Below are 16,932 nucleotides of genomic sequence, written 5' to 3'. Positions count from 1 at the left end.
AACAATTTAAAGAGCAATTAACTTCTCAACGTCAACTCTTGCAAAGCTGATTTCAAAACTCACGTTGCAACTTCAAAATACGTGTACATCCAAAAACATTTACTCTTTATGCTGAATAGAAGTGCCAACTAACAGCAGCCACCTGAATTGAACAGGGCTCAAACAGAACAGCTGCAGAGCTGACATGCTTGCTCTCAGCATGCTAAAGATGACCTCATAAAATAAGGCTGGGCTGGGACAAAATCCAGTTAATCCAGGAGACTGGCACTCTCTTAGGAAAGGACTAAGGAGCAAAGTCAGCTTGCTACAGACAGCAAGTTTTATAGCTGATCCTCTTATTTGACAGCAACCTTTTACCCACGTTTACACATCCTCCTGGTTTGTGTTGACTCACCTGGCTATCTTGTCCTATTACTGATGCACAACCAGATGGAAGACCCATCCTTCCAGGCTTTGCAGCCTGAGCAATGTGAGAGGGCCAGACAGGACTGATCTCCTTATTGAAACTTGTTGCCTAGAATTGACTCAAATCTATTAAAAAAAAAAAAAGTTAGAACTTCCCTTACAGCACTGCCCTGCTGCTGCCCCGCACAGCTACATGTGCAAACTGACACAAGGCAACAGCACTTACTGCACCTCCCTGGGGAAAAACAAAAATTCAAGAGCTGCAGCTTTGCCCTTTTCCCACAGAAAAGACAACTAAGGAGCCAATATCCCGATCTTACCTCAGGGATAACATACAGAACAAAGCCATACAGAAGATCTGTCTGGGTGAAGTATTTATGCTTTCCATGTCATCACTTGATTGTGCCTGCAATGAAACAGTCAAAGCTCCTTCTGAGCCCTCCATGCTGACCCTGCCAGCAAAGGTTAGGAGATCAAGAGCAGAACCAAAACACTCGGACACACTCAAAGACTCTCATGTGTATTCCTTCCCCTTTATAAAAGGAAAAGGCAAAGTGAAATGTAGCTGAAACGACCTGCCCAGCTCCCAGCTGGAGCACTATCAGGGCTGGGAGGCAGTGGCTATTTTAAGATATGGGAAGGCTGACAATGTTCAGCTGTCAACACTCAGCAGTGGATGGTATCTCAAATATTTACACAGCCATGTTCTTTTCGGAGGAATTGCAAACATAACTCTTTAAACCAGAGCTGCTGGATAGAATGGAAAAGCATATCAAGAAGGTTCCTCTACTTCCTCACCCACCCTAATCAGGGTGGTGAGCTCTGGGGCTCAGACATTGGCACAGCATGGAGTGGGGGTCACCACAGTAGTTTGTAAACAAAATATAGTTTGGGAACCTAAAATAATCACAGACAAGACTGGAGATAATGATGCTTTATTCGTACATTTCAGCAACAGGAAAAATAATCAAAGACGAAATTATTTGCTTTGTTGTAAAGTATAAAAACATTTAATTATAAATATTTAGCTAAAAAAAGCGTGATTTTATAAAATATAATCTGTGAAGATATATATATACACACAGTTTAATTGTTTAGCAATTCTTTCACCTGACATTAAAGAGTAGAGGTTTTTCTATTTGTTATTCCACGCTCACAGTTTAGTGCTCATAGTTTAAGAAGCAAAACAGACAAATGAAATAGATGACTGCTGCATTTTGGTCTGGAGAGAAAGAAAGAAAAATGCACCAACTGGGGCAACAGCAAAGCCAGAATTTGAGCAAATTCATGTTTTGAGAGGTCTCTCCAGGGGAACACAGCTTCCCTCTGTCATAACCTACAGCATATATCCAGACAAGCATCAGGTATTTAAAGTTTGTGGGCAAGTTTCCCGTGTGTGTTAAAGCAAATAGCTACGTACAGTGCAAGCCCTCTAAATCCAATTCAGCTGAAGGTGGTAACCTCTCTTGAGCAGGGATCGCTCAGGATGCTGGGCTGGTTTCATCTGTTACGGCTCTAATGAAATCAAACACCATCACCACCTTTATGATTCAGGATGAGCACATATCCAAATTGGAAAACAAACAAACCCTGCGTGCCATCCAATTCTGTCATCCATCTGGCAATATCCCTTAAAAACAGATACAGCTAAGGCTGAAAAACACAGTGAAGCCATATAGTACACAAAACATGATGGAATGTGAAAGATACATGATTAGGCAACTCAGTTTTCTATTCCTTGTTTTAGAGAGCCAGCTTCCTCCCTTCTAAGTTCTCAGAAATCCTGCATCTTATTGAAAGGTTAGTATGGCACTTCAGAGAAGAAAAACTGGAAGACTCTCCAACATGCTGGGCAGAAGAAAAAAGCTACAGGAAATAATTGATTTGATCCCTGTCCCTAGTAGTTCTCTTTCTCTCTTCACAGTGCTTTCAGTGCCTGCAGCACAGGGCTTTGAGGATGACTGGTTAAGTCAAGGATGTGTGACAACAGCGGCACAAACATACAGGAAGTGAATCTGTACTTTGTACGCTGCTTTACACAAGCCCTCACTACTTGAATGTAAGCAAGGAATGAATGAATAAGGAGGTTAAGAGAAAAGTGTACAGAAAGAGGAAAGAATGAAGTAGGTAAACACTTGTCAGTGCTTACCCATGATTTGCTACCTGCTGTTTCTACTTCAGGGTGATGTACTCCTGACAGTTCAAAGCAAACAGCATGCACACAGCTCTTCTGATTCACATCATTATGAATGCATAGTAACTGCAAGAGTTGTGTCCTTAGCAACTCGGAAGGATCTTCAAGAGAGGAAGACTAAAATCTGTTACAGCTTTGCTTGGCAGGATCCAGGCTGTTCTCTCCAGGTAGAACCCTGATGTGGAAAACGTACCAAGTCCTGTGCAATCAGAGCACATGTTGGCTGGCTGCTTACTGGGTAAATGCAGACTTTAACTCCCTGAAAGCTGCTCGGCGGTGTTTCCTTTCCTCCTCTTCTCGCTTTCGCTCATCTTGCTCAGCTCTTATCTCTGCTTCAAACTTACTTGCTGAGGAAAGGGCTTGAACCTTCACAAAAGAAAAAACAAACACTTTGCATCAGAGACAGAACCAAAGTCTGGATTACTCTTAAGTGAGCAACACCAAACTGTTTACTGCACCCCTCATTGCTTAATAGGAAGCTGTCAGCATGGGTCAAGTATTAATTAGACTGCACTACTTGGGTATTTACATCCAATACTTGCTAACTTGCTTGACTTGGACATCAGTAAGAGAAAGGTCATTTACTAATAAGTCACTAGCAAGTAACCAAAACAATGCTGTCAGTACTAGGTCAAATGCATTATTTCTGTAAGCATACAGCATAGCATAAAGTTGTGAGTAAACAGTGGGAGAAACTACAGAAGAAAACAGCTCCGAATCATAGCCAAATCTGAGATAATCATACTACACCACAGATAATCTGCAGATCAAAAGAGACTTTTTTTTTTGCTGGCTGTTTTTCCAGCTTTCATCTCAGTACATCTGCTGTGCAATAGCTGTGCTACACTCTCAGGACAAAACTTCTTATGTAAGCACACAGGATTATTCTCTCTCCAAGAGAACTTGCAAAAAGGGTGCTTTGTCAGCTTCACTGTGTAAAGCTCTTTCTGCCAGCACCAGGACTCTGTGGAATAATTTTGATTCCAAAGGTTACAAAGAACTGCTCAAGAAAGACATCTGAAATTCTATACTTCAAAACACTCAGTTCACCACTAAACTGAGTTCTCTGGTCAAGTTTTGAAAAATGAGAAAGTTGGTCCCAATGCATTTGTTTCCAGGATGCTTTTGTCTTCTAAAAGAAGTCAGCCAGCTGGTCACGTACAGCTCTTGGCCACTGGGCACAAGTCCAGCCAGCTCTATCAGGGTACGACTCACAGCAGAGACTGGATGAAGGCATTCTAGTGTTGATTAAACTGCAGAAGAATGGTGTAGCTAGATAATAAAGTCTGAAGGGAAAAAACAATATAAATTTTGAAAAGGTGAAGGCCAGATGAAGTTACACATTCTTTAAGCTAGGGATAAAACAGACAATGTCTTCTACTGAAAAGCAAGCAGGGTTAGAATCTCAGTGGTAGTCAAGTTCTACATGCAGTTTCAATGTCTGTCTTTGGTACAACATACCTTAGCTTCAAAGAAGTTCTTGGCTCCTTTGACTCCTTCAATGGACACATCTATCTCAGAGAGCTTTGCAAGAGTCAACAGTCCACTGTCCTCCTCAAGTTCCCCAGCCGCAGCTTTATGGAAAATCAGCAGGAACTGTCAAGACAGGAGAAACATTCAAGTTCTTCACTGAGATGAAGAATTAAAATGCAAACAGCACAAATATCCACCTGTGGAGGGGGGGGGACAACAGAGGGGGTAGGAATTGACATTTCACAGGGAATGAAGCTGGTTTTATAGAAACCAAATGGCAACTTGTGCTCTCGTGTCCTAGCTCTACTATAGAGCCCTGCTGCACTAAACAGAGAAACCTCTTAGGAAAAGAGGGTTTGTGTGGAACAATGCCATGATGAAGCACAGCTGCAGGGCTCCTACACAGCAAGAGGAGACCATCCCCACCTGCCTGGTGCAACTGTAAGGTGGGCTCTGATCCAGCCCTCTATATGCCCAAACCCTAATGCCTCCCCCACTGTTGTGATCTGAGACCCCACATCCCACAAGAATGAAAGCAGGGCAAAGACTGCCTCGCCTCACACCTCAGACTCTCTGTATGAGGTGAGGGTCCAACTCCCCTAGGGAGGATATCAGTGCAATGGTGTGCACTTAAAGCAATGTGGGGACAGCCCAGCATCAAACTCAGCCTTCAGTACTTACTAAGCCTTGCTATCCACACAGCCTAGGAAGAAAAAAAAAACAAAATTAAGGCCAAAAGCACCAGGAACAACAACACACGGTCACTTCAACTGGCTCCTTGTCTAGGACACAGGAAAGATTACTCAAATCAGTACTTGGAGCAATGCCTCAGCATGTTCCAGGAAACCCTGAATGGTTTAGCTACAATGAGCAACACACAGGTATTTCTGTTGTGCCCATTAAATAACACACAGGAGAGCTTCTCTAATATGGCTGTCAGGTCAGATCAGGGGCAAGCCCTCAAGAGAGGTGACTCAGAGCTAACTTAAGGGAGTACCAGCATCCACAGTAAATAGTTTTGAAACCTCTGTCCTGCACTGAACTACAGACATTTAACAAACGTGGAGTCACTACAGCAGAGCACAAACTGGCAAATTGCAGAAGAGAAAGAATCGGCCATATTACCATTAAGGAAAGCACTTTAAAAAAACAAAACCACACACAGAAGGGTCAAGAACAGCTGCTTAGAAAGAGAGATCTCTGCATCACCTGATAAGCAAATTCACACAGCCAATTCCCTGCTATTCTTGGGCACCCCAGGAGGTGTCTCAGTGCTCGCTGGATACAGCACTGCAGTAACAGAGATGGAAACAAGCCACCCAGTACCAAAGGAGTCCAGTAATAATGCATCACTGCAGCACTTCAGTCCAGGGCAGAGAGCTCAAATACCACACAGAACTGCTGGGAAGTCCATCTGCACAGGCACGCCTGACATCCTTGGCACTTTAGGACTTGGCTTTCTCCTCCAGAAAGCACCCGTGTTATCCCAGAGGAGGGCAGCAGAGTTCCAGCATCTGAACTGAGAAAGCCTTACTTTTCTCTTTCAAATTGTTTGCAGAAACCAATGGAGATCAGAGAGTTTGGGAAGATTCCCGTGGGGAGGGGTGTGGAGATGACGGCAGCGCTGGCTGCCCTCTCACAGAGGCAGCATTACCAGGCCTTGCTTCATGCAATGGCCTTGTAACCCCTTGTGTGCTCAGCACAAAATAGCCAGAAAGCAGCCTGTGCTTGGGGAGAAACTGCATTCCCCTCCAAAAACACGCACACAAAATAATGCTCTGCTGAACAGAAACTAAATCCTTCCCACGGCACGCTCTCACACTGCTCAGATCCGCTAGGTCTGGGCTTAGTTCCTCTCTCCTGCCACCGCTGCTGAGCACAGGGGCCGGGAGAGCCAGCAGGCAGGCCAGGCTGCACACACTGCAGATCGTTGCAGTTCCTCCTCACAGTTTCTGCTCCACCCTGTGAGTCCCACTTCCTGGCATTGGACAAGTGCAGCAAAAACAGCACAATCCTGAGGTCTGGCACAGCTGTTGCCCAGGGAGGGGACTGGAAACACCCAGTCACAAGTACAAGCGTGCATGAATCATCCTGAAACTAGGGGATGGGGAAGCAATTCCTACCGTGGAATACAGGCTGCTGCAGCCAAGGAAAGCAAGCTTAGAAGGAAACCAAGGAGCAAGCCACCAGCTTGAGTGGACAAAGCATAGCTCCAGCCTTTGAGTACCCTGCGATGCAGGCTATAGGGCATCATTCTGGTTTCCACCAGATCTCGTGATTCATCCTACATGTCAGCACACTGCCTGCAGCCCACCCTCACCAGTTACTTGCTAGTGGGGCATCAATCCTCACTTAACATCAAGCACTATCAGAAATTTTAAATTCAGAAATAGGAGCCCATCAGGAAACTAACTCATTTCACACCCCTGCTAGACCCAGGATGTGGTACATGCAGCTAAAGCATCAGAGAAATGTCAAGACTAGTCAAAGTGAATAATGTTGTACTTTTAAAGACTCAGCTCTTAAACTGATACAACAGGACACACTCTTTCCACCCCACAAACTTTATAGGAAGCAAGAGATATATTTGCCCTTGTATCATTCCTTATGAAAGGCTTAATCAGTACCAAGTCTCAGAGCAATGCTGCAAACATGCAACCCACTGAAAGCCATGCTGACCCCCAGGACACAAGGGCAGGTATTGGATCAACTGGCAGCAGTGCTTGCCAGAGAAGTGGTGCCACCCCAGGCTGCAGCTGGCAGAAACCCTGCTAGCAAACATGATATGGGTCAGCACTTAAGCAAGTGAGGGTGTGAGGAAGTGGGTGAACTCTGGTAGAGTGTAGATAGCAGCTAGAATTAACCATTACTATTATACCAATTAACTGTTTTCCTGTGGTAATGAAAAAAACCAACCTGAAGATTTTTCTCCCGCTGCTGTACATGACATATCAAAGCCTCAACTGCTTGGCTCAAGTGGCAAAGGAAGTCTTGTGCAGTTAGTGGTTGATAAATTGACCGACTCACTCTCAGAAGTCACCAGTACAGCAGCACTCCTGGTAGGGCCAACAGCTTGGCAGCAGCAAGGCAGAGCAACACAGGCCTGCCTTCCAGATAACAGCTTACACAGGATAGGAGGGCATGGCACTACCCAAAGCAACTACAAAAAGGTGACCTGTTGCAAACGATAGAGGACCTTAGCATTTCTCTGGCCAGGCCTCAAGCAGCATATTTTCAGGCAGGTTTGTCAGGACACATCCTCTGGAAAGACAGACAGGAGCCCTTCAGCAGTTGAGTTGCATGCTGCTGAGTTCAGGTATGCATTTAAAATAGGGATTCTCCTTGCATTGTCAGAGTGGTCTAGGTTAGCTCACCCTCCACATGCTCACTGGTCACCACTAGCAGGAAGTGGAGCAGGGCAGGGCCACGGGCTGGTTTAGGCCTTCTAACCCACCAGGAAGCCCATCTTCCTGCCAGCCCTCTGCCCAGCGCTTCTGTAACAACACAACAAGCACGCTGCTCCTTTCTACCACTGGAAGATTTGTGTTCCTGCCAAGACTGTGTTAATTTGTCCCCAGCGCTCTGCCAGTAACATTGCCTCATTCCAGCCTGTGTACCACTCAAGCCTGTGTTTGCTTGCCCATCTTTTTGCATCTGGCGACAAACTACAGCAACAGCACCAGCTGCTGCCTGCCATGTGCCAAGAGCTGGCAGCACACTCAGCACATGCCAGCTGACGTGTGGCCATGCAAGGGGCTGTGCTCCAAACAGGTGGCAGCAGAAGAGGAGCCACACCACCACTTGTGCTGAAACACCAATGCCAGGACATCACAGGCTGGACCTCCCAGAGCCCTGGGGGATAAAGGCACTTAATTTTCATTGCAGAAAGCATCTGCAGCACTGCTCACATAACCCAGGAGCTGTTCTAGCCCTTCACCCAGTCCAAAGGCGAGCCCAGGCAGCACACAGCAAAGCAGAGAGGGCTTCTCCAGTGCACGCAGAGGTTTGGCAATCACAGGTGTGCATCTGTTTTGCCTTCAGTGCTTATCTGCCCCAGCGTGACTTGGAGCCAAGGACACTGTGCTCTTCCTGCTCCACTGGATTCTTTGCTACCTCCAGTTCACCTCTGCCTGAGCAGGTACCCTTCCCTTCACACAGGAACTGCCAGCTTAGGACTTCACAGGTGTAAGCAGAGAGGTTCTCACTGTGGTTGAAAACATTCCTCTGAGCAGTAATGGGAACAGTGTGCAAGAAGGGACAAAGTAAGGCTGTAGGAGGAATGGTACCACACACAGTTATTCCCAACAGCTCTAAAGCATGGACAGAGGCATTCTCATTTTCCCCACCCCTCAAAAAAAAAAGAAACACCTCAAACAAATGGCACTTTCAAAATCAAGAACATCCAGAGATATTCTAGCAGAGAGCTCTGCATCCCACCCTGCAACCAAATACCCACCCTAGGAGCGTGGCAAGAGCACAGTCCCCCCCCAGGGGACTGGGGACAAACAGGTCCTGAGCAGTAAGGCTTCCCTATCTCCAACACATCCTGGAGGGAGGAGCAGCAGGATGGCCACGCAGCCTTCCACTTCTGCAGAAGTCAATGATTGTACTGCCTGAGGAGCTGCTGGTTAACGTATAAAGCCACACTGTTATGCATACTGCTGATACAGGCAGCAATCAAAGCCTAGTATAAGATTATTCAATAGGAGGTTGTGATAACTGCTGTGATAAAGGCTGGGTACCCTTGACTGCACAAGTGCCACTAAGCACCCTCTCTTCTTTCATCTAGCAGCAGCTCCTGCCCTGCCCTCAGCAGGGCTCCCAGCTCCTCCAGCACAACTGATGCCCAGTAGTATCACAGCAGAGCAATGACGGGTTTCTTTGCTGACTAGAAGATGAGCATGGAGGCAGTTGCTGACAGTGCTTCAGATCTGGATCTGCCCACAGCCAACCTGCTGCTTTACCACATCCCACAGTAGGAGGAATATGGAAAGGACAGTTATACAGTTGGAGAACAGGGCTGCCTCCACTGTTCTACCCCACAACCACATCCACAGCTGCATCTATGCCACCTTACCTCACGGAAGCTGAGCTTCCCATCAAAGTCTTCATCCACCTCTTTGATCATGTTCTTTAGGCCCAGGTGGGTCTGTGGGGCTCCCAGCTTCTCCATCATCAGTTTCAGCTCCATCAGGTCAATGTATCCATCCCGGCCTGAGTCATACCTGTGGGGTACGAAGGGGAGAGGGTCAGTCCTCATCATCCCCTGTATCCAGAAGCATTTTTCCCAGAAGAGGAACTGAGCAAATGGAAAAAACACAAAGCAGTTCAACACGCAGCAGAGAGAAGCTGCACAACACAGATTATATTAAGCTTAGGGAAGTGGTAGGCCACTTTCAGAGCTGTCTCTTCCAAGAGGGAAGTACTCAAAAGCTCAAGCCAAACCACCCCACACAGAAAGAAGAGGAACTCGCTTATCTTGGGATTTCCATCTCGCCCACTTATGTCCAGCATGAAGTTAACTTCATGCACACAGTTTACACCATGCACCAGCATGGAGCAGCAAAGGCATGCCAGAGACAGCTGCTGCCTCCTCTCAAGCTCATTTAGAGGAGAAACAGGGTGCACAGACCAAGCAGAACCTCCCCTCAAAGGAGACTATCTTCCTCAGTAAGCAAAAGACACCCGCTTGGCTGTTAGAATCTCTTCTCTCTGAAATGCTTTTGTACTACATAAGCACTCTGCTTCAGGGCAGCTGTTGATTCAGTGCCCTGAGGCAGAGCACAAAAGCAAGCTGAGGGAAGCACGGTACATTGCTGTAATCCTGGCTGGTGCCTGATGGCTGCAAGACAGCAGTGGGAGGAGAATAAATTTATACCCACCTTGGGACAGGTCTAGGAGAAAGGCTGAAGTAGGACCATGCTCCCATGAGAGCACAAAAGATTGTAAACAACTCCTTGCAGGAGGAAAGGGTAGAAATAGGGGAGGGAGGCAGTGACCTGCAGCTCTCAGACTGAGCCTGCGCACCAGTTCCTCCCCTGATATCCACTGCCAGCAGGAGAGGAATACCCAGCACTTCGTAGCCATGAGAGTCACTACTGAGTTTTAAAGTCCAAAGACACAAAAGATTAACTCTACTATCAGACAGTTCAATAGCCATCCCTCATCCCAGCCCTGCCAGTCCCTGCATTCACCCAGAGTGAAAAGTCCCACCACACCAAGCTTCAAGATTCATTCCCAAATCAGAAAGTGAGTCAGCTCAGAGCTGGCCATTGGGGTCCAACAGAAAGCCAGGGCTCTCACAGCAGGATGGGGCAAGGTCTGGCTGGGCTCAACCCTGTTGCAGTGCCTGCTGCTGCCCTGGTCTCCCCCCACCACCTCAAACCCAATGTAGCTATATCTTCTTGGCTGTTCAGAGAGGAAGCCCTGCACACTGTGCTGAAGCTCTCTTCTCCGGCGGGAGCTAGTGAAATCCTTCCACCCATCACTCATTCACTATTAGCTCTCTTCCAAAGAGCATGACGGCTGCAGCCATCCCAGACCAAGACCTGCACAATTGTGGTTACTCTGGAAGCAAGCCCTTTCCAGCTGAGAAACCTCACAGCTGCAGAGGAAGCTGCGGCTGAAAAAAGCATGAACAAAGCTGCTGGCCCTGAGCTGCATGCAGGCGTGGGCAGTGCAAGGCAGGGCTGCAGCCAACAGCATTGCCCCACCACAGCACGGGGTGGGGATCCCTCAAGCCAGGCATCTGCTGCTTCTCAGACAGCCCCACCACCTCCCAAACCAGTTTTTATACTGCCATTTTTATACACAGTTTTATATTACCATGATGCCCAAAGTATCAAGCCTTTAAGTACTAAAGTGATGCACCTGGGGGGCTTGCAGACTCTGCTGCTAACCTGCAGGCACATCTGCAGTCAGCAAACCTAAGGATACTAGATGGGACAGCTTTCTGGAAAACTAGGAAAGAAACCTCTTGGAGCAGAAACCAGGTCGCAAAGCTGACAGGCCAGGAAAGCAGGCACACTGCAGGAAAGCATCCGTAACTGAAGGTATGTGTAAGCAGCACAACCAAACCTAGCTCTGAGATGCTCTCACAGAACTGCACTAAGTACAATCTCTTCCCTGTTTAAGTATCAGACTGCTTTTCCTATAAGTTTGGGGAAAAGGGTATGGAGCTGCTCCTCTACAGACAGCAGGACAGGCAGTGCCTTTGATCAGATAAGGCACGGAGGCTCTGGGGATTTGCTTTTTTGTGTTTTATCCTGACAAGCTAATGCTGTTCTCTAGCCGGCTGCGGAAGCAGAGCTACATTGAGCCCTCGAACAAGGGCTGCCACTCAGAGAAGGGCAACGAAGAAGCCAGAAGATGGGGGGAGGTGCCCAGCCCACCCCTTTGACGCAGGCGCTACCTGGAGGCAAACACTGGTCCTCAGTGCCTCTTCACCTTAACACTGAGCCTGGAGGGCAGACACCATCCAGAAGGGTTAACTAGCTACACGGGGTGCCTCACCACCGGGCACAGCTTCAGGGCTCAACTATCCTGCAGAGAGGCAGCACAAAGCAAGGATTGTGAGGAACAGGCAGCAGAACAGCACGCAGTCCCAGCCACACAATAGGTGTTCAGTGCACAGGGCTGGGCGGCCCCAGAGGAACACTTCAGCACAGGACAGGCCACTGGCAAAGGGCAGCGGCTCAGCAGGCACACATCCTCCAAAGTCAGCTTCCCAGAGACAGCAGGACGTGGCAGCTCCCAGACGCTCACTGCCACCCATGGAGGAGTGCAGCACCCTGCAAACTGCTGCATTCCCTCCCCACCCCCACTCTCCTCCCAGAGCAGCGTGAGTATTTTAGGACCTTGGCACAGCCACACGACTGCCACACAGCTGAACGGCCAGACTATTTAGGGAGAGACATATTTATAGGGCATGAGAGAAGGTGTTGTTCATTCCCTGCTGCACACCCATGGGTGCAGGCACTTGGCATAACAAGGCACAGCACAGTTGTTACATAGCTGAACCTGGGGAGCATTGGTCCCAGCACTCCTTGGTCTGACCCAAAAGCACACCGACTGCTTTCTGGGAGCTTCCCTTCAGCATCCTGGGCTCCAGCCAGGCCCTGGGACATCACTCACCTACTGCACCACCAGCACAGCAGCCCAGCTCCTGCAGGGTGACAGACCCCCTGCAAAGATAGCACAGGTAACAAGCAGAGCTGGAGGAGAGCACCAGAGCAGCTTTGGCCCCTACATGTATCCCAACATTCTGACCCTGTCCTATACTGCAGAAGAGGCACAGCAGGACTATGCAGCACCTGTGTGCCCAGCTGCCTCACCAGCCCTGCCGTCACCCTCTGTCCTGCCATGACACCAGAGCTTTGCTCCCTTCATGCTCAAAGCTGCCCGGGCTGCCAGCCAAGGCTCACCCTGGCAACACGCAAGCATTACCGAGGGGCTCTCACACTGACAGGCAAAGATATCTCACATCTCAGGCACACAGAGATGGGGCAGCTGCAGCAGCATGTCGGCAGCTGGGATGTGGTGGGTCCCCTTCTGCAACAGGGCAGCCGTGGCCCCATGGATGAGCTGGGACACCGCACACAGCTACAAGCACCGTGGCTGACACAGTAGGGCTTTGCAGCGCAGTCACAGTAACAATCCTGGCAGCAGATGAGACACTGAGCTGCTGCCAAAATCTGCTGCAACAAGGATGCACCCAGATTCCCAGGCTGGCTCACTTCCACCCAGGCTGCAGTGTGTCCCTGATGCTGGAGCACTGGGGGAGGAAAGAGGCAACAGAAATAGGGGCAAGGAAAGAAAGAAGCAATGCTTAACTGAAAAGACTTGTTTAAGGGCAAGGAGTGTATCATGCACAATTACTGTGCTAGTGCAATCATTACAATGGTGTTATGCAGCACAGCTGGAGGTTTACACCACAGAAGATAAAAGGACTGGGTAAGGAGGAAAAGGAAAAGCTGAGGACTGCATTACCAGTACTGAGTTGGCTGTTACCTCACCACTTGTCTTAATAAGAAAACCACCAAACAAAAAAAGAATAGTTGAATGAGAAATCCCAAATACTGGAGGATCAAAGAGCAATTTCTAAATATTCACAGTCCTTGAGAAAGACTGGAAATAAAACCTGCCTTTCCTGTACACGTTCGCTGTACCTGAGCTTGCTGCACACACTATGGGCAACTGTACTTTGATCTGCAACTCCCGCACGCTGTAATGGCCAAACACAGGCTCTGAAACAAATCAGAGTAATGGTGCTGAAGTGGTAATAATCTCTTCTTAAATATTTCAAAATCCTTTCTAAGCAGCACTTGATTTCCTCTGAGCATTGTGTATCACCTTACACGTCACGTGCTTTGATAACAACTCCTGCTTACTGGGGCAGGAGCAGACTCCCATCACCAGCAAGGATTTCCAATCCCTCTGCCACACTTTGCTCTTGAAGGGATAGGACAAGATGGAGGTCTGCTACACACAGATTTCCTCTGCTGAGCTGGAGTGACTTGTGCAGCCAAGTCCCCATCAGGATTACCTCCCTGACCACTGCAGCTGACCAGGGACAGCTGGTCACAGCAGGAGCACAGCCATCCTGGGGTGAATGAGGGTGTGCAGCACCCATCTGCGCCCAGCCCACTCAGGCTGCTTCAGGGGGTCAAAGGGAGACCACAGCCTTCCCCTTCCACTCCATAGGCACGAGGCAATCATGAAATGAGTGGGCAGCACATGAAATTCCTTAAGTGCAACAGCAACGTGGGAATTTATGCGCTTCCTCCCACTTCCTCCCACCCTGCAGACTAATCTGGTGGCTGCTCTCCTCCCCCACTCCATATCTCAGGGAGGTCACTCAGCCCAGGCACAGCCTGGCTCTCACACACACCTGCCCCCAAGCCGCCTTTGCCCAGATGAGATCACAGCAAGGTGAGCTGCAGGACTCCAGAGCTCCCCAGAGCCTGCTTGCAAGGCTTTGGGAAGAGAGGTTATTGTGGTTACCTCCATCACCACACAGTCAGAACAGGCAACTAATTAGGTCGCATTATAATTAGCCTGAGCTGCAGACTTCCTGGTCCCTCTGCCAAAATAAGAAAAGCCCACCCCAAGAGCTCCTGTTGCCACCTGAGGCACGTCTACAGTTTGCAGCAGTAGCCCCTGGTGTGGCTCAGCCACAGCACCCTGCTGCTGGCACCTGGGACGCTCCTCAAGCACATAGGAACAAGGATGTGAGCCTCAAACGGGGGGAGAGCCAAGCCCAACTAAACCCTTGCTCCCAGACCCTAGGGATAGGAAACCAAGGACAGAAACTTGGCATCTGGTGGCAACAAGACAACATGCAGCTCATCAAATACTTATTTTCTAACATCAGTAAGAAAAATCCTAGGTGGCTGTTGCTGAGGCCAATAAGCCATATGAAGCATAAAACCCTTAATCACATTAACTCCAGCTCTGACAGGCAGGAATTAAGAGGAGTATTTCCTCTCCTTCTGGAGCACGTGGTGCCGGCCAATACTTAGAACAGGTTGCTGGGACCAGATGGAGCAAAAACCAGATCCCCTACAGCCAACTCCAGCTGCATCCAGCACAGCCACCACCAGGACGGGGGTTTCTATCTGCCTGCCCAGAGGGATGACACCCACCATCCCCTGGATCTCCTGGGAGCATGCAGCCCAGCTCCATCCTGCTCTGGCAAGCTGACCAGCACTCAGCTGCAATGGTCCTCAAAGGGCACACAATGCTTCCCAGCTACACTGAACTGCTGATTAGCATTCAACTGCAAAGTCTAAATTCCCCACTTGTAGGGCCTGCATTTAATGAGCTCATTGTCTAAAAATTCAGCTGCAATTCAGCTCTTCCACTTTTTTTTATTTCCCCAATCACAGTTGTTCCCTTCCGAGTCCACATCCCTGCCCACTCCACGCTCCTACCCTCAGCTTCTAAGCCACAGGCACAGCCATCACGGTTCACCCTCCTGCTCTCACAGTCCCACATCCCAGCCCTCCGCACAGCACAGTACCCCTTTACCAGCTGCCAGAAGTGGCACAGGAGCAAAGCAGAGCAGAAATATCACCCAGGCACCTCCCTCGCAGTGCCCAGCTGCTGATGCAAAGCAGCCCACACAACAAAGACCTCCGGCACACTCAGAAAGATGAATGCCTCTCCACAAGCACACAGCTAGGTTTCCCGCAGCAACAGTCCTGTCTGGGGCCAGCAAGCCCCCACAGAGCTGTGAAGTGGAAGCATTCAAGCGAACTGTCTCTTGGCCCAGCCTCTGAAATGCTTAAGGCAGCTTTCAGACAGGAGAAAGCCCTGACAAGTTACAAACCCTCTGCAGACACCTCTGTAAGAGAAAGCAGCTCCCTGCACCCCACACGGCTCTTTTTTCGTGGCCCAGTCTCTTTGTGCCGGGCAGCATCCCCACCTCCAGCCCTGCCCCCTCTCCTCGCGGCCGGGAACGTCAGGCCCAGGGAGCAGAGACTCGGGGTACCAAAAAGAAACACGAGCACAGGCAACAAAGGCACTCACACACAGCCCAAATGCAGGAGCCGGGACAGAGCATGAAGAGCACACAGCAGGGCTGGAACACGGCCCTGGTTAAGCAGAAATGCTTTGCCTTACACAAACAGTGCTCTGCATTGCTTGAACATAGTATGAACGTTCCTGACAGGAGGGGAACCCTATCCCAGGAAAAGAGGATAAGAGGAAGCCCACTCAAGCTTCATTTGAGTGCACAGGAGGGAATACAAAGCCAGGCCAACAAGACTGCAGTTGGAGCCACAACGCTGCCGAGCAGAGCTGCGGGGAACACTCAGCTGCCGAAGGCAGACCAGCAGCGTGACTGTAAGGCACAGGGACACGGCTCGCCCCGGGGCACGCAGCAGGGCTGCAGCAGCAGCACCGCACCCCTGCCGGCCCCGGCGAGCGCACAGCAGGACACCGGACGAGGCCAAGCAAAGGTCAGCCGTACCTGCAGGCAGCAGCCGCCACCCGCAGCACACGGCCGCGCACGGCACGCAGCGCTCGTCCCCCTGACAGAGGGACGCGCAGGTGCTCCTCCTCGTCCTACTTTCCCCATAAAGTCAGAGCTGCCGGGCGCCACCGCGAGCGCCCGTCACCCCCGGCCCCGAGAAAGCAGCCGAACAGAAGCAGGCGGGGCGCGGGGCACAACGGCCGCGTCCAGCCCTCCTCGCACCCACCGAACACGCGGGACAGCCGGGACGGAAGTAAAGCGAGGTGGCGGGGGGGTCGGCGGAGCCCCGCGCGGCACTCACAGGCGGAACATGCGCTCCATGTCCTTGATCTGCCGGCGGCTGAACTCCTTGAACTCGGTGTAGGGGTTGAAGACGGCGGCCCGGCGGGGCTGCGCCGCGCCCTCGTTGATGTCGTGCCGCCGGGCCAGCTTCGCGCTCAGCTCCGCGCCCGCGCTGGCCGTCAGGCAGCTCCGCTCCTCCTCGCCCGCCTCGGACGGGGCCGGGACCTCCGCTTCCAGCTCATCGCCCTCCGCCGCCACCCCGCTCTCCTCCAGCAGCAGCCGCCGCTGCAACTTCTGCGCCAGCTCCTCCGAGGCCATCGCACCGCCGCCGCTCGCGGGCCGCGCTCGCGCTGTGCGCAGGACCGCCTGCCCCGGGCCTGAACTTTATTCCCTCACTCGGAGGCGGCGGGCGGGGCGGGGCGGGGCGGTGCTGGAGGAGGCGGGGCGGCCGTGCCGGAGGGCGGCGGGCGGCTCTCCCGCGTGACCCCGGAGCCGCGGCCGCCCGCAGCCCCGCCGTGCGGGGGTCGATCGCCTGCCTCGTGCCGCGGGGCCGTAAGCCCTGGCGCGTGCCTCCCTCTCGGCTAAAATGAACGCGGACAAAGCC

General features: G+C 50.6%; 1 protein-coding gene across 2 annotated transcripts; it reads right to left on the bottom strand.

Annotated features, from left to right (window-relative positions):
- Positions 1 to 1,324: 1,324 nt before the first annotated feature.
- Positions 1,325 to 16,655, bottom strand: EFHD1 (EF-hand domain family member D1). Of its 2 annotated transcripts, none has more exons than XM_042820911.1 (4): positions 16,348 to 16,655; positions 9,150 to 9,297; positions 4,061 to 4,195; positions 1,325 to 2,965 (listed from the first exon to the last, which is right to left on the bottom strand). In XM_042820911.1, exons 1-4 carry the CDS (start codon positions 16,644 to 16,646, stop codon positions 2,831 to 2,833), a joined length of 717 nt encoding a protein of 238 aa, XP_042676845.1. In that variant the 5' UTR covers positions 16,647 to 16,655; the 3' UTR covers positions 1,325 to 2,830. The 2 variants fall into 2 exon arrangements, with proteins under 2 accessions (XP_042676845.1, XP_042676847.1); XM_042820913.1 differs by lacking the exon at positions 16,348 to 16,655 and adding an exon at positions 9,955 to 10,041.
- Positions 16,656 to 16,932: the final 277 nt, after the last annotated feature.

Source organism: Centrocercus urophasianus, unplaced genomic scaffold (assembly GCF_019232065.1).
Source record: "Centrocercus urophasianus isolate 14NV4802_14NV808 unplaced genomic scaffold, USGS_Curo_1.0 seq_19, whole genome shotgun sequence".
NCBI lineage: Eukaryota > Metazoa > Chordata > Aves > Galliformes > Phasianidae > Centrocercus > Centrocercus urophasianus.
The sequence above is the reverse complement of the archived record's forward strand: the minus strand, read 5'-3'. Positions and strand labels throughout refer to the sequence as shown.